This window comes from Drosophila mojavensis, unplaced genomic scaffold (assembly GCF_018153725.1).
Source record: "Drosophila mojavensis isolate 15081-1352.22 unplaced genomic scaffold, ASM1815372v1 contig_136, whole genome shotgun sequence".
NCBI classification, from domain to species: domain Eukaryota; kingdom Metazoa; phylum Arthropoda; class Insecta; order Diptera; family Drosophilidae; genus Drosophila; species Drosophila mojavensis.
The window spans coordinates 26364812-26389935 of NW_025318667.1; the positions used below are offsets into that span (position 1 = coordinate 26364812).

At 38.9% G+C, this 25124-nt stretch overlaps 1 protein-coding gene across 3 annotated transcripts; it reads left to right on the forward strand.

Moving 5' to 3' along the window:
- The first annotated feature begins 11206 nt into the window (after positions 1-11206).
- On the forward strand, positions 11207-14194 carry LOC6584774 (transcription factor mef2A). Of its 3 annotated transcripts, none has more exons than XM_015161612.3 (2): positions 11207-11708; positions 12901-14194. In XM_015161612.3, the coding sequence occupies exons 1-2, from the start codon at positions 11313-11315 to the stop codon at positions 13624-13626; spliced, it is 1122 nt and encodes a 373-aa protein (XP_015017098.1). In that variant the 5' UTR covers positions 11207-11312; the 3' UTR covers positions 13627-14194. The 3 variants fall into 3 exon arrangements, with proteins under 3 accessions (XP_015017098.1, XP_015017097.1, XP_002010416.2); XM_015161611.3 differs by lacking the exon at positions 11207-11708 and adding an exon at positions 11850-12509; XM_002010380.4 differs by lacking the exon at positions 11207-11708 and adding an exon at positions 11854-12479.
- Positions 14195-25124: the final 10930 nt, after the last annotated feature.

Consider the following 25124-nt stretch of genomic DNA (forward strand, 5'->3'; position numbering starts at 1 on the left):
GCTGCTACCGTGGAGTAAAGTATTGATTTTTCGTTCAAGCTTTAATTTAGTGCGCCAGCTTTTATTTTTATTTTATTTTTTTTTATACATACATACATACATATACTTTTAGTGCTCCTGTGTGTATGTGTGTGTATGTGCGTTGTTTTTGTTGCGTGTGTTTTTATCAGTTATTACACTAGTGTCGTTGTTGGTGTTGTTGTTGTTGTTGTTGCCGCTCTCGTACATATTTTATGATTTTTGTTGCTTTTGTACAGAAATAAGCGCATGTGAACGCGGCATGGAACGTGTTTTCAGCCAGAAAATGTGTCGTAGGTTTTGCCTGCGTTTCTGTCAGAGTTTGCGTGTATGTGTGTGTGTGTGTGTATGTGTATCTGTGTGTGCATATACATATGTGTGTGTGTGTGTTTTTTTAAGCTTTCACAACACAACACAAGATTCGCAGGCCTCCTCTCTGTCTCTCTGTCTCTCTTACTCTCGCAGCATCTGTGCATCTCTTTAACATGTTCATCATTATCATCTTCTGCAGCAGCTGCAGCTGCTTCTACTGCTGCTTCCTCTTGCAAAGTGCAACAGTAAGAAGAAGCGGCCCCAACAACAATAACAACAACAACAATGGCAAAACGCATATGCCGCACACATGTGCAACTGCTGCGCGTATGTGGGAGTAGCTGGAGCATAGGGCGGATGGTCGGTGGGTGGGGCGCAACATTTTAGCTGGGGTTGCTGCAACACACGCATACACACACACACACACGCACACATGTTGCCTGGCAACATAAAGCTACTGTTCCCATTGTACAGCAACAACAACAACAGGAGATGAAATAGTTGGTCTGCAAACATACATATATATACATATATATATATATATATACATGTGTATATGTAGAATATAGAGTCCGATATCTTTTGCATCTCATCTTGCTATACACGTATACATACATACATAGACATATTAATCTCTTCGCACTTTACGAAATTGCACAATTTATGAAGAATTTGATATGGCTAGAGTGAAAGGTTCTATTTACCGCTATATCTAAACGCCTCGTATGCCTAGAATCAACATATGGAGAACATAACGCTCATTCATCCATCCATCCATCATAATTATTTCATTTGACTTTTTCTACTCTATACATACACACATACATATGTGTGTATATACAAATATATATAATAGCGTCTTTCTCTCTATCCCTTTCAATTCTTAACGAATTTCTATTATAAATCCAATAAAAACTTTCAACTTTACCGGTAGCTTGGAATACTAATGGATTGCTATAAAAAAAGGCAAAAATTCCGAGTGTTATAGCAAAAACTCCCAGCTATAAAAAAAAACAAATAAAATAAAGTAAAACCCTAAACTTAATGACATAACGTGTTTAAAAATAAAAATAGTAAAAAAAAAAAAAAAAAAAAAAAAAAAAAATAACAAAAAAAACTTTCAAATGGTTTTTTTTCTGTTAGCTAGAATTTTTAGACCTACAAAAGAAAAGCGAAAAAATTCCTTGAAAAGTTCTGTTTGATCTTGAGTTCAATGCAACCCTTAACAAAAAAAAAAAAAATGAAAGAAAAACAAGTATGAAAACTCTAGGCGAGACTGCAATTTATGTATATTTCACAATAAATCTTCGCGTCTTTCTGCTTATACAAGAAACACACACACACAGAAAACCATAGGGATGCAAGCATAAACACGCATTGGCTGCAGTGGCTTACTATGGAAACTTAATTGATTAATAACTTTCCTTGTTGATGGATTATGCTCATGAAACTTTCAGGTCGTGATAATAACATTAAAGTGCGTATATATGCCAAAGAATTCGTCTCTAGTATTTGAAATACGCCTTTTACAAAGGTGAGGATGAGGGAGTGAATATAGGGGTGGGGGTAAATTAAAAAAAAATCGAAATTCTATAAAATACATATGAGTCTACATTCTACAAATTTTCAGACTCTACCGCTAAAGGTGTATGAGATATATTTAAAAAGCTAGCTTTCGATAAGGGTTTTAATCGATAATAAAATATGGGGAGTAGTTATCGATTTTTGGAGAAAAGCTCAATATACGCGTGATATACACGGACCTAAGAAAAACATTTCAAGTCTCTAGCTCTTATATCTTCTGAGATTGGCGCATTCATAGATACGGACGAATGGACGGACGAACAGACAGGTGGACAGTGCCAAATCGGCTCGTCGCCTTGATCAAGAATATATGTATATACTCTGTGAGATTTGCCACGCCTCCTTCTGCCCGTTACATACTTTTAACAAAACCATTATACCCTGATTTCCCATTGAAAATGGGTTCAGGGTATAATAAAATTACTAAATGTGGGCTAGCGTGTTCTAGACTTTTACATTCTCTTTGTTTTTTCTCATGCCCTATAATAGTAGTTATTGGACTCGTCTACCCGTAGTTCAGTTGATATTATGTATTAGAGAACATCATTCAGTGTTAATTATAGGTAATATTTGTATGGATGTACATTTGTATGAATACAGATGTATATAGTGAGAATTAGTCATATGTTGACTTAACTTTCAGCATACCCTATAATATTTGATGTAAAGATTATTTATTTTATTATTATTCATAGGAAGTTGTATTCATAAAAATAGTTGTTGAGTTACCGATAGTCATATCGGCTTAACTATCGTTAACTTAGAATATGAGCTGCTATTATAACTAGTTATAGAGATAGTGTATGTATATATCTAGTCAATCCAGTCAATCAAGCTCCAATAATGGATTATATTAATCAATATGAAAATTGTAGTTTATATTATAGGTAAGTCAGTTATAGTTATAGTAATTGAGATAGTGTATACATCCAGTCAATCTATGAGTTATTTTAGAAAAAAAAAAAAAACATTTGCTATAGCTGCAAGGGATTATTTTTATCAAATTATCATTTCAACTCTTCTCGTTCTGCTTGTTTTTTTTTTTTTTTTTAATTTTTAATTTTTTTCTTTTATTTTATTTTTGTGTGTTTCTCTCTCTCTCCTCAGTTTATTTAAATGCGATTCACAGGCGCATATTGATTTTTTCTGCTCTTGTTGAAAACAGTTAAGCAATTTGTATTATTTCTTTTGCTTTTCTTTGCTGCTATTTTGGGGCATGGCTGAAATTTGGCAACGTTGCATTTGATGTGCCGTCGTTGTTGTTGTTGTTGTTGTTGCTGCTGCTGCTGCTCCTTTGGCTTTGCTGGCTCATTTGTTATTTGCCTCTCTCGCACTCGCACTCGCTCACTTTCGCTCTCTCTCTCACGGCAACGCAACGTCCTTGTGACGTTTTTTGCCCCCTTGCGGCAATTGCGACGTCAAAAATTAACTGCAATTTGAGAGGCCTCTGCATCCCGGCTCCGTCTCCGGCCCAGGCCCCACTCGCCTCCCTCTCTCACTCTCTCTCTCTCTCTCTGTCTCTTCCATCCAAACAGCCACCCACCCGCCCATCCGCCTACGGGCAAAGCCAGCTCCAGCTCTCCATAGAATAGATAATGCACACACAAGCACACACGAATGCCTCTGTCTGTCTATGTGTGTGTGTGTGTGTGTGTGTGTGTGTGTATTGTTGTTGATTGGTCGACGCTTCGCGTAAAATATGCAAACTAAATTACAGCATTTTAAGCCGTTTGCCCATTTATTTATGGCATGCAAGGTGGCGCCCCCTGCCGGCCGGCGTGCGCTACAGTTCTACTACAGTTATTTCAGCGTTTATTTGCCATGTGCCACGCCCACCTGACAGCAGCCGCCCATCGTTTGCAGAAGCCGAGTAACCGAAAACCAAAAATAAAACACAAAAATAACGGCAAAATTGAACGGAACGTCATTAAGGAAAGGAAAGAGTAACAAGGCGTGAGAGAGGGAGAGAGAGCACAAGTAACTGTCACTTGACATTTTAATGGAATTTTTATGTTTTTGTTGCGGCTAACAACAACAACAACAACAAACAATAGCAACAACAACAGCGAAGAATAAAAATAAGAGCGAAAAAAAAAAATAATGGAACCAATTGACACTGTGAATGATATGAATAGGAAATCAAGTGTTAATTACGATCATATGTCCATCAGATACAAGAATAAAACTCGAAAGTATAAATAATTCAGATACCAATGGATATAAATTATGAAAAAATTATATAGGCAAACGAATGGCAAGGAATGGAAACGAATATATATAGATAAATAGTTCAAATACGGCCCAGATACATATGCATGTATATTATAACGTTACATCACATCATTATATACTGCTCCATTTAAGAGTTGTATTATATATACCTCTGTAAATACGATATATGATATACAGAATCTATAAACGATATACAGCTATGCACTACAGTCTAGTTAAATTATGAAGACAGACTAATAGTTAGTTATATAGTCCAATATACGATATATATGCACATCACACCAAACACATGTAAGAGTTGTACAACATGATCTCTATATATACAATATTAGATACGATATACAGACATATGTACATATATGTAGATACTTTGTTCGAGCAAATAGTATTGAGGCACTACCAATACTTAAACTTACTTAAATTGGATCATATGGATGATTGGATAGTTAGATTCTAATCGACATCCACCAGAGCTTTGTTGGCTAAAAAGTATGGCTATATATAAAAGGAATCATTGTAGAAGCTCAAAGTCAAGACATATTGAGATGATAAAAGAGAAGAGGCCCCAAATACGGTCTACTCTAGAAAGTTAAAATAAACTTGACATTTTAGGACTTTCAATAAGTATGTATGTACTTATATCAAAAAGTCTTTAAGAAACCCCATCAATTTGACCTTTTAAGAGTATTTTTTTAAGATTTTTCTTTAACTTTTCTTGTGTGATGAAATCAGTCTTTTAAACTCCAAATCAACATGTTGATATTATTATTAGTATATTATTTATAGTTTTTTGACTAGCTAAGAAAACTATTTTCAATTTCTTTTACTTTTCTCCCGCCATTCGCTCGCAAACATCCAAAATATACTGCTTTTCAAAGACATTTTTGGTACGCACAATTATGTAACATATATAAGCTAATATATATAATACAATGTAGTATAGTTTATATGTTAAATAATACATATAAAGCAAAACAGTTTATCATGTATAAAAAACTTATAGTTCTTATGTCAGTTAGCCAGGTACAGTTCCGATATATCTATAGATACATCTATATGTATATATATATATATTCCTTGAAAATCGTAAAATTTGATATAAATATCTTTTCTACATAATGCACTGAATTGATTTATTTTATATAATGATTTTACTTATTTACTTTAGATATTGAATCGTCCATTTTATATTTTCTTTAGATGAATTGTAATGAAATTGCTTAGCTGTGAATCAAGTTTAAATCGGGGAGTCATACATAACGGAACATTCATGCTAATCGCATTTAAATCAAATTTCAAATTTCGCAGTTTCTCTCACTTCTTCCGTTTATCCGTTTCTTTGTCAGTTAATCTATGCTTACAGGGCATTATATAGGGTATATTGGCTGTATTGATAGTAACAACAAAATAATTTACAGCAAATGACAAACAGGTTGAGCATGACATTCGACGTGAGTCGCTGCCCCAGGTAAAATCAGAGATACGGAGAGTGATAAACAGAGAGAAAGAGGGAGATAGAGAAAGAGCGAAGAGCAAGATAACAATGAACAGGCCACGTAGCTGTCTGTCCTCTGTCCATATCTATATGTATATATGTATACTATATAAATATTGTATATGTTTATACATACATCAATGCATATAAAGTTCAGATATTGACGGAGAAAGAAGAAAAGGAAGAGACACAAGAAGAAGAAGACAAACTAATATTTGCATAATTTAAAGGCTAATTAGCAAGTCGAAAAAAGAAGAAAGAACTATAAATAAACACACACACACACACACACACACACTCACGCATGTATATGTACATACATATGCTTAGACTCACAGATTGATATGTAAATCAATTATTTCTACACATACTTATATAGAACCTGAATCAAAACTCGTTTCTTGGCGCCTCATTAAAAATAAAGATGAAGAAGAAGAATGCGATAAAGACAAACAACAAAAACAACAACTTTAAGCCAAAAATCAAATCAAATCGAGTTCAAATATTTCACAATAATTCCGTCAAATGGGCAAAAACAAAAATAACCAAGAAAGCTCTAGTCGAGACTGCTCGACTACGAAATCCCCTGAACCCTTCGAGGAATTGATATTTCACAATAATTCTTCGCGTCTTTCTGCTCACACAAGAAGCACACACACACAGAAAACCATAGGGATGCAAGCAAAAGCACAAGTCTCTAGTATTTGCAATGTGCCTTTTACAAATTTAAGGGTGAGGGGGTGGATATAAGAGTGGGGGATGAATTACAACAAAATTGAAATTATATAAAATACATATAGGTCTACAGTGAAAATTTTGAAACTCTAGCACTAAAGGTGTAGGAGTTATAATCGATAAAAAAAAATATCTGGAGTACTTATCGATTTTTGGAGAAAAACTCGATATGCGCATGATATACACGGATCTAGGAAAAATAATTTCCAAGTCTCTAGCTCTTATATCTTCTGAGATCGACGCGTTCATACATACGGGCGTACAGACGGACAGAGCTAAATCGACTCAGCTCGTCGCCCTGATCAAGGATATATATACTTTGTGGGCTCTGCCACACCTCCTTCTGCCTGTTACAAAACCATTATACCCTGATTTCCCATTGAAAATGAGTTCAGGGTATAAAAACAATCAAAAACTACCAAGTATTATTTATAGAAGCCTATTACGAATGTAGCAAATCATCTAATATATTCCATCTATATATTCCACAAAATCTGACAGTATATCTGACCTGCTTATATCTGGGAGTAGCATCCTTCTGAGATTATACCAAAAATTATAAATCTCCGCCTATTAGGAGTGTGAGAAAACCCATATTGCCTAAGTTTAGGCCTGAAACTGCTCAATTTTTCTGTACATCAAATCCCAATATATGATATATGTAAGTTTCAGATACTACTGTAATCTATTTGATGATTTTATGCATAGAATAATGTCATATATATTTAATATATATAAATCTATCTCTTTCTATTTGTATTTTTAACCTGGAATTACCTGGAATGTAACACATATGGAACATATATTTTCTAGAACCTATCAATAAAATATGTTTTCTCTATATATAGACTTTATTGTGCATAAAATTCCGCTTATAGCTGGATATCATATCATGGAGTGGAAACTAGAATGCATATGGCAAAGCTTTTCTTCTTCAGAACTACGAGCTATCCTATTACACATCCAAGTATTTGTTAAGTAAATAGATCAGACTATATATGTATGTAGTTAGCTTAGGTAACTGTAATTCTATAACAATAAATATCACTTGAATCGAGTCGATTTCATTCATTCATGAGTATCGCGTTACTGAGAATATCTCTCAGACTGACGGACTTTGAACATATATTTATTATTTTTATTATATATGTACATATTTAGATTCAATTCAACTAACTTATTGATAACCCTATTTACATACATAGCTTTAGTGTTTTATTTAATTTGTTATAACATTGTGTCTTCTATTTTTGTAAACTTACCATTGAAAATGTTGTTGGGTCTACGAATCCAAAAGCCGGTGGCTCTATCGATCGGCGTTGCCAGGTGGCTTACGAATGGAAATATTTATTACATTCCCATTAGCATACACAGATATACATATACATATACATATACATACATATATGAAGTATATACAGTATATAGATACATATATATATATATATATATGAGTATACGATTTATATTATATGTACAATTCAGGTTTATAATCTGTGTGTTATTTCTCTTAACATTCCTCTAACGCGTTACTTTTTCGAACTCGAAATCCAACTCGAACTCGAACTCGATTATTTAATTTGTTTAATTTTCGAATTTACATTTTTAATCTCGAAACGATTCTTGGAAAATTTTTGGACAAAAAAACGCACACATAAAAACAACACGAAAAAATCGAGCGACGGGTTTTTAATTATTTATATACATACATACAGCTATGTATATACATATTGACATTGATATTATTATTTCTTATATTTGATTTGTTATTGATTTTTCTTTGTTTCCAGAAAAAAAAAATGTATAAAAAAATTCGATTTGCGATCAGGCAAACAAAACAAATATATATATGTATGGCAGAAGAAGAAGAAAAATTTATAAAATTATGCATACACATATGATATAAGCATGTGTGTGTACGTGTGGCCACATATGTATGTGTATATGCATGTATATACATATCTGTATATGGATAGATATGTGTTTGTGTGTGTGTAGAGCGAACGAGCGAGGGGGCGGGGTTGGGGCCGTTTGTCCGTTAGCCAAAAACTTTTGCAGGGCGGTGCCGCAAAAATAAAATACAAAAAATATTTTAAGCAAATTGCACACATGGGCAATGCGCGTGTGTGCCTGTGGATGTGTATGTGTGTGTGGCTTGGCTTTGATACGCCTTTGGCGCTTTTTATGCCACACTTCCATTTAAATTTTTCTTTTACACACACACATGCACACGCACACAAGCCGCTCAACTAGCCCAGCTGTGCATAAAAAACAATTTCAATTTATTATATAAAAAAAATACAATCTATGCCACTTTAAAAAAGTACACACAAAAGCAAAGGAAAAAAAATTGAAAAAAATTAGAATTGGAACGCAGACGACGTCAGCAGCAGCAGCAGCAGCAGCAACGACACACACACACACACACACGCACAAAACAGAATACACTGTCAATGCGTAAGAGCGAGAGACAAAGCGAGCGAGTAAGCGAGCGCACAATACACAGGCACACACAGAAGTAAGAAAAAAAGGGAAAAAAAAATCCAACAATTTGCGCTGCGTTTTTATTTGCGACCCTTCTCACTTTAATATTCGCGCATAGATCAGCATTGCATTTGGGCACAGCGAAAAAAAAAAGTTATATATGCATATGTATGTATGCATACACACATACACTCAGGCAACGGCAACGTAGCGTGGGGGCAGTAAAACGCGACGCAATTTTCCAATGAGTTGTTATTTTCATATCCATTTTGCCTACATACATATACATTTGTATATATTATATTATATATGTATATATAATATATATATACGCACACACACATACTCGCAAGCTCACAACGCATACAGACAGGCACAGCTATAAAAATACACACATATGCATACATATGTACATGTTATATATTTATATGTGTATATACATGCACATATATAAATATACTGTTATATATGTGTAGGCGACACAAAAGCACAAAATTTTTTACATTTTTTTCTTTTAGTTTGGATTTGATTTAATTTGAATTTTTCTTCTTCTTTGCTTCTATTTCATTTTGATTTTATTTTTATTTTATTTCTTGTATGGGCGGCTCTCGTTTGGTTTATTTGATTCGGATTCAATTATTTTTTTAATTCCGTTATTGTTGGCAATTTAATTGCGTTGCACGTTTACCTTGTTGTTGGTTTTGTTTTATAGCGACGATTTTTATAATTTTTAATGTAAACTTCTTATAGATAAATTCGCAACGTATTTGCAAACCGTCTTATAATTTTTTTTACATGATCTGCACGCGCTGCACACACCCGAGTTTTCAGGAGTTGAACAACACATCTACATCTATAACGACTATAACGGCGACGACGCCGCTGCTGGTGCTGCTGCCGATGTTGAATCCGATGTTGGGTCGGCAAAGACTGCTGTGAATCGAACATCCGACATCGAACTCGAACCGTTTGAGCAAACACAGTTCGAAGCCGGCGATGTACGCGACAGCAGCAGTCAAAGAATGGCTTAGCGAACAGACAACAGTGAGGCGCCAAAATATTGGGCATAGTTATACGGGTAGAAAGAATGTTGATTTGTTCAAAATTTAATAAGAATAGTCGAATTACATTCTATTGAAAAGGCCCCCTCAATGCGCCATGACATTACATCAGATTTAATAATAAACATATGCACATGCATACATACATTACAGCCTAGTCATATACATATGTATGTATGCATGTAACAATATGGCCGCATGTTCACAAGTGACAAGCTTGGCACAATTTGCAGCCTGGCACTGTTCACACTTTTGTCGCGTTCGTTGCATGCAACTCTGACTGACGCTGACTGACGCAGACTGTCAAATCTTTTGTATTTTCTGCTTTGATTTTGTTTCGCATCGTTTTTGCCAATTTTGCGCAGTGAAAGTGAAACACAAACACAACTGCAGCCAATGCGACTGCGACACAACCTGCAGAACGTCTGCAGCACGCGTGTTCGATGCTCGATGCTCGATGTTCGATGCTCGATGCGAACAAATATTTGAAATTTGTATTGCTGGCCTGCTTGTTTCTGTGCGCGCGCTAATGTTTCAGGTCTATTAATATTGTTTTGTTGTTGCTATTATTATTATTAGGCGGCTGCCTGCTGATGCTACAATTGTTGTTGTTGTCATTGTTGTTGCTATAGTTGTTGTTGTTGTTTTTTACTTTTGTGCAATACACACGGCCGGCTCGCGTTGGCCTCATTGCTGTCATGCAACATATCTCTCAACGCCGTAACGTTGCCATTTTTCAACAGCTGGCTCGAACTGGTGAAGTGCGGCAACGTTGCGCTTGCCAGCGCCCATACACTTGTGCGACTGTGGTGACGCCGATGCCGACGCTGCCACTACCGCTGCCGTCAGCGTCGACTGAGACTGCTGCCGCATGACCAACGTTGCTGTTTATAACATAAATAAATAAAAGGCAAATGGTAAAAGCAATGATTAAAAGGCAATGCCAAGAAACAGAAGCAGAGACGCAATGACGACGATGGCGACGTTGCCGTTGTCGTTGTTGTTGTTGTTGTTTTTGTTGTTGGTTTTGTTTTTGTTGTTGTCGTTGTCGTTGCCCGCTTTAAAAGGCACCAGCGAAAATATGAAAATAATGATAATGAAATTAATGATGATGATGATGATGAGGAGAAGGAAAAGGTGGAAGGGAATGAACAGCAATGCCATCGACGGCACCAACAACAGCTACAACAACAGCATCATACCGAACGACCATTCGTTCATACACGTTGTATTTGCATGACACTCTCGCTCAGTCACAATCATTCAGTTTTCAGTTGGAGCGAAGCCATTGCAGCAGCAGGCAGCACACACACACACACACACACACACACACACACTCACACAAACGAATAAGCAAGCAAGGAAGCAAACAAACACAGAGGGATAGACAAATGACGACGCCCAATTTGTATGACGAAAAGGAGGTGATGGAGGAGTTCATCAGCTGCTACCGCCACTTTACGGCACTGTGGGACAACACGTCCATCGATTATCTGTCGAAGAAGAAGAAGGCGCCCGGCTATCAGGAGCTGTTGAAAATCCTGCGACGTGTCAATCGTGAGGCCAGCGTGCAGGATGTGAAGCGGAAAATCAATTCGCTGCGCTGCTGCTATAGGCGCGAAATACGCAAAATTCAATCGTCATACAATGGCTACGAGCCGCGCTTGTGGTGGTTCCATCTGATGGACTTCCTTAAGCCGGTGCTCAATCTGAACTTTGAGACGACATCGCGCATTAAGCACGAGATCAAAGGCTTGGACGATAGCCTCGATGAGGCGAGCATGCATGTAAGTGTAAGAGCGAGATGCAGATAGCGCGTGGGAAAGCGAATAGACCGATGGGTCTGGAGGAGAGAGAGTGAGAGAGAGGAGGCAACAGCTCGTGCGCTTGTGTGCATGTGTATGTATATGTGTATGCATGTGTGTGTGTGTGCTTGTTTGTTTCTGTTTTTCCGTCTGTCTCTCTCGCTCTCTTTGTATGGGTACGTTCGGGTTGCATGTCGTGTGGGTTGGACGACGAGCGCTGCCATCGCTTGTGTCGTACGACCGCGTTGGACGACAGTTCAATAATTGCTTGCTATGGACTCGCATCACGTGCGCAATACGGAATTTTGGAAAGAATTCTTTCGTCTCTATCGCTCCATGCCGGAGCTGTGGCTGACCAATTCGAAAGATTATCGCAACCGTAAGCTGAAGGCGCACTCGTACGACCGGCTCCTGCGCCACATGCGCACCAGCGACCCGTACGCCAACATCCACATGGTGAAGCGAAAAATCAACAATCTGCGCACCTCCTACCGACGCGAGCTGCGCAAGGTGCTCGAGAGCAGGGCCAATGGGGCTTATAGCGGCGAGGAGTATGTGCCGTCCCTGTGGTACTTCAATGAGCTGGAGTTTCTCTACGACCAGGAGACGGGCGAGGCGCAGACGCTGATTGATGCGGAGCCTGAACATGAACCGGATTCGAAACCCGAACCGGAGCAGGAATCCGAACCGGAGTACCTAAAAGATGCCTACAATGAAAATGTGGTGGAAGTGTCCCTGGAAGAGCAGGAGCCAGTGAGTGGGATACACGCAACAAAATTCAGGGTATTTTTATAGAGAACAAGAGAGAGAGAGAGAGAGAGAGTGAGAAAGGAGAGGGAGGGGAGGAAGAGAAAGGGGAGAGTTAATTTGGCAAAGAGAAATACCCTGTACGAAGTGTGCTTAACTCACGTCGTATTTTTGAATTTTGCATAAGCTAAACTTTTTAAGGGGTATTTGCTCGTTGAATCACATGAAATGAGGATATCTTATATATGTATCAATAGATAGGTAGAGAGAGGGGGTTAATTTGGCAAATAGATACATATTTAACTGAAAATACGCTTTAAGTAAAGTTCATAGCCAAGTCGTTTGACTTATTACAGGGTATTTGTTAGTCGACTTAGCGTTAAGCGTTTTCAAGTTTATTTTTGGCTATTTTGATGACTCTTTGCAGGACGAGGACATTTTCGCCGAGCCCTTTCCGCCCGAGGAGGACATGTTGGTCATCGAGGGCGAGGCCGACGCTGAGGGCGATATTGAAGGTGACGACGATGGCGAGGGGGATGGCAACGGCAACGGCGACGGCGACGGCGACGTTGATAACGTAGTGGAAGCAGAGGACGAGGAGAATGGCGTCAAGCATGGAACGCTAAGCGAGGCACGTCACAAATGCGATCCAAAAATGGAAAGCAAATATCAGCAACATTCCCATAGCGGCAACAACAACAGCAACTCCAATAACAACGCCAACAACCACAACCACAATAACAACAACAGCATCAGCGGTGCCGGAAAACATGTGCATCCGCATCCTTATGCCACAGTACGATTGCAGCCACAGCAGCAGCAGCAGTCGCAGTCGCGCCGCAGCATGCGTCGACGTCAGCACAGCACCGACGATGACGGCGATTACGGTGGGGAGAGCACAGCAACGGTCAGCAAAAAACGCCGCCAAATGATGATGGAGCGCAGCATCGAGCATACGGAGAGCGAATGCGATTTGATTGGCAAGCGTATGGCGGCGCATTTCCGAAACATGCGACCCGATCAGCGTCTCTTCGCCGAGCGCATCATCAGCGAGGTGCTGGTCTTCGGGCGCATGAATCGGCTCTCTCTCGACGCCCGCTTCCTGCCCAACGGCACTGGCGGCGATCTCTTTTCTGGGGATAATTTCAAATAGTGCAATAAGAGATAGAGATAGAGATAGATGGAGCGAGGGAGTGAGTGAGAGAAAGACGGAGTGAGGTGAAAAGAGCACAAAGCAATACAAGAAGTGCTTGTGTGTGACACTGGCTTTAGTCATGACGCGCCAATTAGAGCGGCGACGGCGACAACTGATTAAAAGCAAAAGCAATTGCACGACAATGCTCAGGCGAGAAAAGTGTCCGAAATGATGTTCCAAAAATATGCGTACAAATGATTTTTAATACGTACATACATACATATTAAGATAATATGAGACTAATAACATAAATTCAAATAATATATAAAATAGCTAATTCAATTGCAACGACAAATTCACATAACATCGACATTCACATAATGGGCACACAAAATCATTGCAATTGTATTTTTTTACACAAGAAAACCTCAACGTAAAAAAAAAAAAAAAATATGAATGAACTCACTATAAGTTCTGTGATACTTCTGATTGCAATTTCGACTTCTAATCAATGATATATGTATACATATGTACATGTAACCAAAATGTTACAAAATAAACGGCAGAGTTTTAGTGATACAACAAATATGGATATTTAATTGTAAAGTTTGAGCCTTGGTATGACATTAAATTGTTGCTTTGCTTTTTGCTTTTCACAATTAACATTTCAAACAGATTGCGACATTTTTGTCGGCTGGTCAAATCCTAAGCTTTGTCTCAAATGCAAAAGAAAATAAAAAGAACCGTATAGTCCACGAACCGGTTTTTAATCATTTTAGATTTGCGAGCAGGCAGCTCAGCTCTGTCATCTCTGTCGCACTTGCAGCAACTCCTGATGTACGACCCCTGCCCCTGCCCCTGTCACTGTCTCTTAACAACGGCTAGGCAAAAGCAACAACAACAACCACCGACTAAGTCATGCTTCTCGATATTCTTATTGCTGTTGCTGTTCTTGTTTTTGTTCTTGTTCTTTCTTGTTCTTGTTCTTGTTCCATGTCGCTGTGCATTGGCACAGTCTCTGCGCGCCGCTGCGACTATGCTTCCACGCTGTGCAAGAAATTTCGCTCGTTTTTCTTGTTCTTGTTATTTTGTATTTTATTTTTATCTCTTTTTTTGTATACATTTTTTTCTTTTTGCTTTTTGTGCTTTTCTTGCTTTAGTAACTTTAATTTGCTGCCATTGCCGTTGGGGTCCGTTATGCCGAGTCTCTCTCAACTCTAACCCCTAGGCACCTACACTTCCATACATACATACATGCATTCGTGCGTTTGTGTGTATGTGTGCATATATGTATGTGTGTGCGCTTGCTTGTGTATAGGACATCTGCCTTGGAATTGGGATAGTCATCTGAATCTGAGTCAGCTTGAGCTTAAGCTTTACATTCAGCTAGACAACAACACGCCGCATTTAATACCATCTGTCTGTCTTTGCCAGCAGCAAGAAGCAGAGGATGACGAAGAAGAAGAAGAAGAAGTAGGTGCAGAAATAGAAGTTTGTATATGTACATATGTATGTATATACATATGTATGTATGTATTTGTGTAGAAGCAGCAGCAGAAGAGCGCCCAAAGCATGGCAGGCTTTGTTTTCCTTTTCTTTTCTTTTCTTTTCTTTTCTTTTCTTTTCTTTTCTTTTCTTTTCTTTTTCTTTCTTTATCAGCTTTGTTACAGGTTTCATTTGCTGGCGGCTCCAAGGAGTACCCACTGCATTGCCAAAACTTTCCATAATATTTTTAAAGGCTGGAAAACACCCCAGGCATATGTAGCAATATCTGTTCTATATACATTTGTATGTGTGTATGTATGTATGTGTGTATCTAAGGCACATCTTAGATTAGTGCAGAGCTTTCATTCAGGCAATCTTTAAGTAACTTCTGCTAACTTTGTATGTATGTATGTATGTGCATGTACGTACATGAATATGAATTTATTTAGTTATTGCTTTTAAATCTCTGTAAACGTAAATACGTACATATGTATGTATGTATGTATGTATGTACATGCAAAATCATACATATGCGCTTATGTACATGTATGTATGTATGTTTGTATATTAACTAACAACCGTTAGTTCAATCTTTCAATTATTGACAATGAAATTAGTATGCAACAATCGACGCTGCAGCAAACTTTTGCTATAGTGTAAACTTTTAGAGTTACAGTTAAACATATGTATGTACATATGTGTGTATTAATGTGTGCTGCGTATAGAATATCTAGACAATTATCTTGCCACATCTATAATTCCATTGAAAAGCTTTCAATTGTGTATTCAATTATCGGGAGTTGCTATCGATAGAATTTCAGTTGCATTGTCCGTTTTTCTCCCACATACCATCCCATCCCATCCCGTCCCCCATCTCATCCACCCGCTAGCTAACAGATAGTCCATGCATTTTTCTGCTGCTGATATTCTTTGTTTGTTGTATTTGCTTTTTTGTCTTATTGTTATTTGGCCACTTTCCTTATTCTTTTGCTCGCATGTGCGCGCAGAAATACACACATACATACATACATATGTACATATGTTAATATATATGTACATACATGTATGTATACACATGTATGTATGTATGCATGTATAAATAAAAGTTTTATGTCTTTCTTTGCCAGTCCGCGCTTGCTGCTGTTGTTGTTGTTGTTATTGCTGTTGCTGTTTGGCATTAGCAATTCTCTTTTAAGTTTTTCGCCATCCCGTTGCCCGTTCCCCGCTGCCCATAGCCGGTTGTTGTTGTCATGGTCTTTAATTTCCCTTTGCTTGCCATTTTTACTGTTGCGGCTTTGCCCGTCGCCGTTCGACTTTGTGCCCTGCTCTGTCTCCTGTCCCTCCCCCTCCCGCGCACACCAACACAACAGCAGGTCATTAAAATAACTTTGTTGCCCTGTCCTTCCTGTGTTCATTTCGCCTTGCTCTGCATTTTTATTGCCGCTGTCTGCGTCTACGTCTTCCACGTCTTCGCCCTTCACTGATTCTTATTTTTTCTTTTTCTTTTTTCTTGTTTTTCTTTTCTTTCTTGATTCTTGTATTGTTGTTGTTTGCGTTTGCTTTGTGTTTCTGGTTTTATTTTTTGCTCGCTTCTTTGTTGTTGTTGTTGCCGGCATTTAAGCCGGCGCACAATTTTAGGCAAATTACTGTGTTGGCTCAGCGTGGTCTTAGCTTTTGCTTTGTCATACAAAGTTGCTGATGCTGCCCCGCCTCTGCCTAGGCCACAATCAACCGCAATCAGCCCGCCCATCTGTAAGCGTGTGTGTGTATGAGTGGTGGGGTGCATGGCACAAAATGAAAATGGCAAAACAAGGTCAAGTGTAGGGAGCAAAGTTTGTTTGAGAGCACACACACACACACATACACAAAAAGAGACGCACGCACATGCACGCAAATACAAATTACACACACACACAAACATATGTACATATGTATATACATACTTATGTATGTATCTGTATCTGTATATAAATTCATACATAAATAAAAACGAAAGCTTATACTCGCATAACTTTTTCATTAAGCTCAGTTGTTGTTGTTGCTGCATTTGTTTAAATAAAAAATTTGTCGGTCCCGCTTTTGTCGGTGCTGACGTCGCTGTCGCCGTCGCCGTCGCCGTTGCCATCGTTTGCGACTGAGTCACGCTCAACAGGCGGCGCACAACATTTTGAGGTTAACTTTTTGTCATATTGACGACGAAATAATTTGCACAAAGGTGTGAAGTATTTGGGAGAGCTGAACTTGACGTATGTATGTATGTCGAAACCCAACAACGTCGACATCGACAACACCTGTGGCTGCGAATGCGACTGAGCACACATTCACATACACATACACAGCCACACACGCACAGCGCATTCTCATATGGACATACATACACATATATACATATATTTAGAAGAAGAGAGAAAAAAGCAATAATAAAATCGACAACAAAAACCAAAACAACCCTCAACAGAGATTTCCTGGCAATTTGCAGGCCTATGCTGCATCGACGTCAGGGCCCAAACGTTGGCAGAAGCTCTGGCTCGTCTCCCACTGCTTCTGGATTGAATGGCATACACACATACGCACAAACCTTTGTACACATGTATGTGTGACGTATGCGCTTCCCAAAAACCATGGAATCAAATCGGCAGCTGAAAGTGTAACCAAAATACAATCTCACACAAAAGCAAAAGCTACATCTCTACATACAAGCATGCATGAATACATGTGTGTGCATATACAAATTATACATATATAAACAACACGTATGTATGTATGTATGAATCTACACATAAAACAGCTACAGCAACGTTGCAAAACGAAAAAGAAACCTAAATAAAAAATTAAATGGAAATTTCTGATATAAAACACACGCACACACTGATATAAGCAGACATACATACATCCATACACAAACATGCATACATATATCTTTGTATGTATATACATGCTATATACATACACTGGCAGTCAACCAAACGTGAACATGAACAGCGCATAGCACAATGAAGTTTGGCAACGTTGCTTTTGTTCGGGCAGCATAACAAAGCACTGTGCTGCTGCTGCGCTGCCAGCGGCAAAACGTAACGAAGCTGAAACATCGACGCACAGTGGTTAATTACTATTTGTTATTGTTTTTATATATTTCCTTTAATGAAAACGAACAATTTAAAATTGTATGCTGTTTATGAAAAGTGTGAGCAACTCAGATATTTTTAATATCTAGCATATTGGAAACGCAATATTTTTTTAATATAATTATTTCTGACAATACTTCGCAAGGGTCCACTGTGCGCTAAGAGACACACAAACAAGCATAAGTATGACGGTCTGTGTGACCGACGCGTCGCCGCAGCGAGAACGCAGTGTAGTTTTTGCGCAGCGCACACCGCCACAGCAGAAACAGTGAAAAGAGAGAGGGAGAGAGCGAGAGAGTGATATAGATAAAGAACGGCAAGAAATGAGCTACCCAGTAGTGAATTGGCTGCGTCAGCAGGAATCATTGATGTTTAGTGGGTTTCTTGGAAAAATTTGCTAAGCCGATTATCTTCTGTTTTTTACAACAAACTGAATGAGAAGATAAAGAGCAGCTAACAGGTAGTATACATATGTATGTATTTCGCTAAGTTTCATTGCATTCCATTAAAGCTCCAACGATTATTTTGTTAAAGAACACTTCATATAATCAGCATTACCGCAGTAATTCAATTCAATGGAATATTTTCTAAGCAGATTAGAAGAATATTAATAGGAAATGGTATTATACATACACATACATACATACACATACGTATGTATGTATTAATAATTCACGGCATGCATTTCTACTGTGTATTCTTAGTATTTGGCTCATGGCTTTTGAAAATCGAATTTAAAGTAGAGTTGCATAAATTTAATTCCTATGGAAAACAACAACCACATTCACAACCAGCTGAGCACAAGGTGGTGCAGAATGCGCCAGTGGGTGGGTGGTTCTCAGGCACTCGGCACAAAAAATAATACAAGAGAAAAAAAAAACATTTTTGCTACAATTTGACACACAAAGCAGCTGTCTGCACACATACAAGCACAAACGCACATACACATACACACACATGCATATACTCAGAGGACGCTTATATATCACACGCTGTGTTGCCATAGATACATTGGTATGCACGTACATACAGTAAGTATGTATGTATGAACGTAACCCATGGATACATAAGTATCTACAAGAACGGACTAAGGGGCGCGACAGCGACAGCGGCAGTGGCAGCGGCAGCAGCAGTGTCAGTGGCAGCGGCAGAGGCAGAGGCGGTTGTTATCTACTTGCTGTTGCTGTTTGCTGTTTGAAAGTGTGTGTCTATGCATGTGTACAAGAAGATGAAGCAGAAATGTAAGAGGAAGAGACATAATGCTCGCAGCGGCAGTGGCAGAGGCAACGACAGCGACAGCAGCAGAAGCACAAGCAGCAGAATACCGAATAACTAGCGCAGACGCTTATAGTCAGGGTAGCGGGCGGACAGGCGGTTGGTTGGTCGTTCAGGCGGTGTGCCGGTCTGTCGGTGTGCCAGTCGAAGAGCCGAGCCAAGCACACAAATCAACATGACACGACCAACGGCAATAACAACAACAACAACAACAACAACAACAACAACAACAACAGCAGCAGCAACTGAAAAACCGGCACATTCAACTTCAACGCACACAGGCACAGACAGTGGCGGCCGAACAGACAGATAGACAACTCACAGGCAAAAGAGAGACGGAGAGACTAAGCGACAGACGAACAGCCAGACCGACTGACTCATGAGTGCGCCGCAGTTTGCCAACAGAAATGTGCGCGAGAGCGAGACAGGGTGCACACTGATGAACGCAAAAAGGAGAGCGAGTTAGCACAAAGTAAGAGGGTTGGGGGCATGCGAACGAACGCGTCACAGTCAGTCGAAATAAATAAAGCAAAAGGCTGCCAGGCAAGCAACAACAACAACAAGAACAAGAACAGCAACGCAAATAAAACGAGTAACGCAAAAATAAAAATAACAAGAATATGTAATAATAAAAAGTAAAATAAAATGAAAGCACACGAAACAAACGAGCAGAGAAGTAGAATGGCTCGCGAATTTTGATGCAGAGACAAGCACACACACATACACATGCATACATACACACCAAGAAGTGAGATTGTTTGCATGTGTGAATAAGTTAGAATGTTGGCGTGCGTGCATTTGTGTAAGAAAAAAAGTTGCCTAACTGCAAATGGTTTTGTACGGGGCCGCAGCGGGGGCGTTAGCATGTTTTTTTTTTTTCATATTTCTTCTCAGGGCAGCGATTGCAGCGGCGACAGCAGCAGCTTAAGACGTTGCTTGCAGCTGAGGCTGTGCCCGCTCGATCTCTGCATGCCATGCAAATCGATAGCAGTGGGTGGGAGGGAGGTGTGAATGCCATTTTCGACCTAGCCAAGGCAAATGTTACATACATACATATGTATGTACATATATGGATTGGGTACACACATACATACATGTGTATACATATAAATGTGTGTACATACATATGTATGTACGTATATACATATGTATGCGTGCTTTACGCATGCATGCAGATGCATGTATGTATGTACATACATACATATGCAAATATGTTGTACATATACTATGTACTTGTAGAGTGCAGATGCAGCTCTACTTAGAAATAGTTTTTTTACACGCACTTAAATCGGCCACCATTTTTTCTTTTTTTTAGTCTTCCTCTCGCATTCTCAACGTGATTTGAGCTATTAAATATTTACTGAAACTATTCAGTATTTTCAAATGACTTGAATAAATATAGGAAATAATATCGATTTATCGTTTATGGACTTGATTTATTAACAGTTCGATGACTCAATCGACAAATAAAATACATACATACATACTATATATGTATGTATGTAGATATCGGTGTATGTAAAATAAAAGACAGTTAATTTAATGCTATTCAATCAATTGCATACATATGTATGTACATATGTACATATGTACATACATATGTATGTATGTATTAACATGTATGTATGTATGAACATGCATATGTATCAAGTGTATCAACAAAGTACATACATACATACATACATACATACATATGTATGTATGTACAGTTTGTCAAGAAACAGAAAAATTCCAATTATTTGACTTTAGATTTTTCAGTTAATAGCTTTTTATTATAATTTATGAAATTTAGTTAATGTTGAGTTTATAACTAAATTAAAATACGAAGGCAATACTAAAAAGTTGTATGTTATGTACATATGTTATATAATGTAAATAAAAAACAATTGTAAGGAAAATAAAGCTATGTACATACATATGTATGTATGTATGTAAGTTAGAGACATTCGAACATCTATTGTTGCTATTCAGTTATACACAATTACATATGTACATACATAAATAAATATACAATATGTGCATATGTATATATGTCTATATATCCATTCATGTTTGTTTGTAATTTATTGACTATCTAATTAATGTTGATAGCTTTGAATGAAGAATAAAAACTTGTGGAAATATTTGCGAAAGCCCAAAGTACTTGATGATAGGGCATTGTTATCAATCCGATACATATGTATGTCCATATATGTATGTATGTACATACATATGAAAGTGCATATACACAAATACATATCGATATATACATACATACACACATATAATAGATTGTCTGTGGGAAACCTTTCAACATGCTCTCTGCTATTGTAATTAAGCCAAGAGCTATTTGTGGACCTTTACTACACATACACACATAGATATACATATGTATGTATGTGTGTACCATGAAGTGACCTCGGTAATTGCTCGACATTGACCGATATCGATCACACACATACATACATACATACATACATACACACACACATGCATGAATTTAAGCAGCTGTTTAGTTAACCGCTACATGTTCATACATACATACATACATATGTATGTATGTACAATATCAACTCTTCTATCCGTTTCGTTGTCTATTTTTAAACCATCTTCTTCTTCTTATTTTTGTGTTCCCGCTGCGTTTCGTGCTTTGTTGCTAATTTTTGTTTTGTTAATTTGTTTTTATTGTTGAAGTTTTTTATTATCGACAGATCGCGCACACTTGGTGCTTATCATTAAAATGTTCGCGCCCAAAGACACCTACCGGCCTGATATACCCCACACACACACATACATACACGGACAGACACCGCACACCCCGCCAGCTACTGCGATTCCACCGGCTGTTGTCCATTAATATGCAACCGATCGTCGCCAACAGTCGAAGCAATTCACAGTTAAGTCAGTTGTCATACATGCATATGCACATACAAACATACATAAATATATACACATACACACACGCAATACATCGCACACATACATAAGAACGTAAACTCATACTCGCTCTTAGTTCTGCATGCATGTGTGTGCGTGTGCGTGTGTGTAGAAGGAAAGAAGAAAACAAAACCTAACCTGAATTTATGGCTGCGACTGGTGGGTGACATTGTGAAATAGCAAGTAGGGGCTTGGAGCGAGCGTGCGAGCGAGCGAGATGACGCTAAGGCGCGAAGCCGAATAAGCGCAAAAGTAGCGCAACTTGCGGTTACAACAACAACAACAGCAACAACAACTACAACTACAAAAGCAGCATCAGCAAAGAGAATGAGAACGACAGCAACAATAATAACAACAACTAGGCTTGCCCGCTATAAGCGCGCGTAATCGACGTCGCGTCGGCAGCGGCAGCGGCTTCATCATCGATGCCCCCATGCTTGCCTGTTTGCCTACCTGTGTGTGTGTGTGTGTGTGTGTTTGCCAGCCGCTCTGTCCGCTCTCAGTGCCAACAACAAAAGCAGCAACAAAGTGAATTGTTTTGCCCCCTGCGCAAGCGCTTGCTGCTTGGTGCTTGGCCGGCTCGATCGTGTTTTGGGGCCCCAACCGCGACTTGTCTTGTATTACGTGTTGGCTTTTTGCATGTTGTTGTCTTGGCTTTATTTGTGCATGGCTCGTTCGCTGCTTAAGCCAACTCAATCAAGTCACACAGTCGCCAACTTTCCCCTTGCCCCTCTACCGTCCTCTTACCCCACAGCCAAGCCCAGCCGCTACCTAACCTAGCTTGCGGCCACTGGCACCCAGCAACAGGCCCAGCAAGTTGATGATCGCTGAAAAACCGGTTTCCTCTTACTGCCTTGCATATTTTTAGCAACAAGTTGAAGTACCGGACTGTAAAGAGAGGCAGAAGAAGGCGCGCAACAAAAGAGACAACACAAACACACACACACATTGGTACTCGCACACTCACGCACACAATGATAATGACAACGTGTGCAAAGATCGGACAAAGAGGCGGCGGCGGCTTTTTCTTGTAACAAAATTGTTTTATGCCTTAGCAAACGATCCGCGCCAAAAGCACCGTTCCGTTCCACACCCCACTCTACCTCGTCGCAACGACTCGTCGTCGGTCGCGACAGACGGAAACGACAGCGATCGCAAACATAGCCTCGTCATCGTCGCTGCAGACGTTGACGTTGACGTTGACATTGGCGTCAACGCCGCAAAACAATTGCCGGGCATTGTTGTCGTTGGGCGACCCCCACGGCCTCTCAGACCCAGCCGCAGCCGCAGCCGCAACCGCTGCCGCAGCCATAGCCGCAGTCGCAGCAGAGACGCAAAGAGGCAGAGCAACGTAAAGCAGAAAGCAAAGCAAAGCAAGACAAAAGCCAAGCAAAGAGGACTACAACATTATTTTTTTCCCCTACACTTCTCTGCACTAAGTGCATGTTGATTCTGTTAGAGAGTTTAACGAGCCGAGCCAAGTGTATGCACATAGTTATTATTATTTATATACATACAATAAATAGTATTTTATACTTTTAATTTTTATTTAAATTTAAAGTTTTGATCAGTTAAAGTGGTTTTTAATGGAAATTATAAATAAATATAGCTATATATTGTGTATATGAATACCTTGCTAAAGCGCGTGCTGAATATCACGTTCTATTAACAAATGCACTTGCCTATATACATACCCACATACATATGTATATGTATGGTTGTATACCTCAAGCACGTTGCTTCTATTAACACTATGTTAAATAATGAACGTGAATGAATTAATTAATGTGTATTATTTATATAAATTCACAGAAAATTCGCATATGAATTCAATTAGAAGTTAATGTCTATCTATATATATAGACAGGCGACAATCTACATAAATTCATATATTATATATTTATAGATATTATTCTACTTAAACTCGATAAACCATAAGTTATTAGAAAATGATTTCTTGGCAAAATTATTTATAGATATGTTTCCAATTATTATCTCTATATATATATATATGTATTCACAAAAGTTCTTCAATTTGCATTCACTATACATATATACAATGTAGGGTATACATGAGTCGCGTATGTACATTACTTTCCATCTATTCATTTCTTGTTTTCTTAAATTTTCGTTACATTTGCCTTGCCATTAATATATTGTTTATTTTTGTTACCGTCCGATTGCCCAACCCAGCCCGCCGCCCACAATACAGACCCCCCTGCCCCCTGCCCCAGCCTCTGCCGCTGCCGCTGCCTCAGCACTGTGGCAGCCGTTGCTAGCAGCGCGCGACCGCATAAGTTGCGACATGAAGCAAACACAATGGCACTTTGACCCTGACTTTTAATATGTGCTGTGGACTCCCTCTCTCCTCTCTCTCTCTCTCTCTCTCTCTCTTTCTTTGTCTCTCCCCTTTGGACAGACCACGTGCTAAGTTATTGTTATTGTTATGAATGTGTTTGCTGGTAAAGTATGATTAATTGAGCTGAGGTTGTGCGACGCGCACTTCAACACATTTTACATAGCCTCGCCCCTCCCGCAGCGACGCGTCGGCCTCTGCCGCCCCTCGCCCAGTCGCCTTGGTAATTACACTGGCGATGGCAACTCTTCCGTTTGGCACAGTCTTCTCCGATTTCATCTTCCATTTTCCAGCTCTTATCAGTGCTTAGTCTGCATGGGCGTGGCAAGAGGGCTGAGATAGATAGATAGAGAGAGTGA

What these genes read in the sequence shown, in the direction of transcription:
- LOC6584774 (XM_015161611.3), top strand. Translation starts at nt 12,000, where the DNA reads ATGGACTCGCATCACGTGCGCAATACGGAATTTTGGAAAGAATTCTTT. An exon ending in TACACGCAACAAAATTCAGG is followed by an intron (nt 12,510 to 12,900) that starts GTATTTTTATAG and finishes GACTCTTTGCAG; the next exon opens with GACGAGGACATTTTCGCCGA.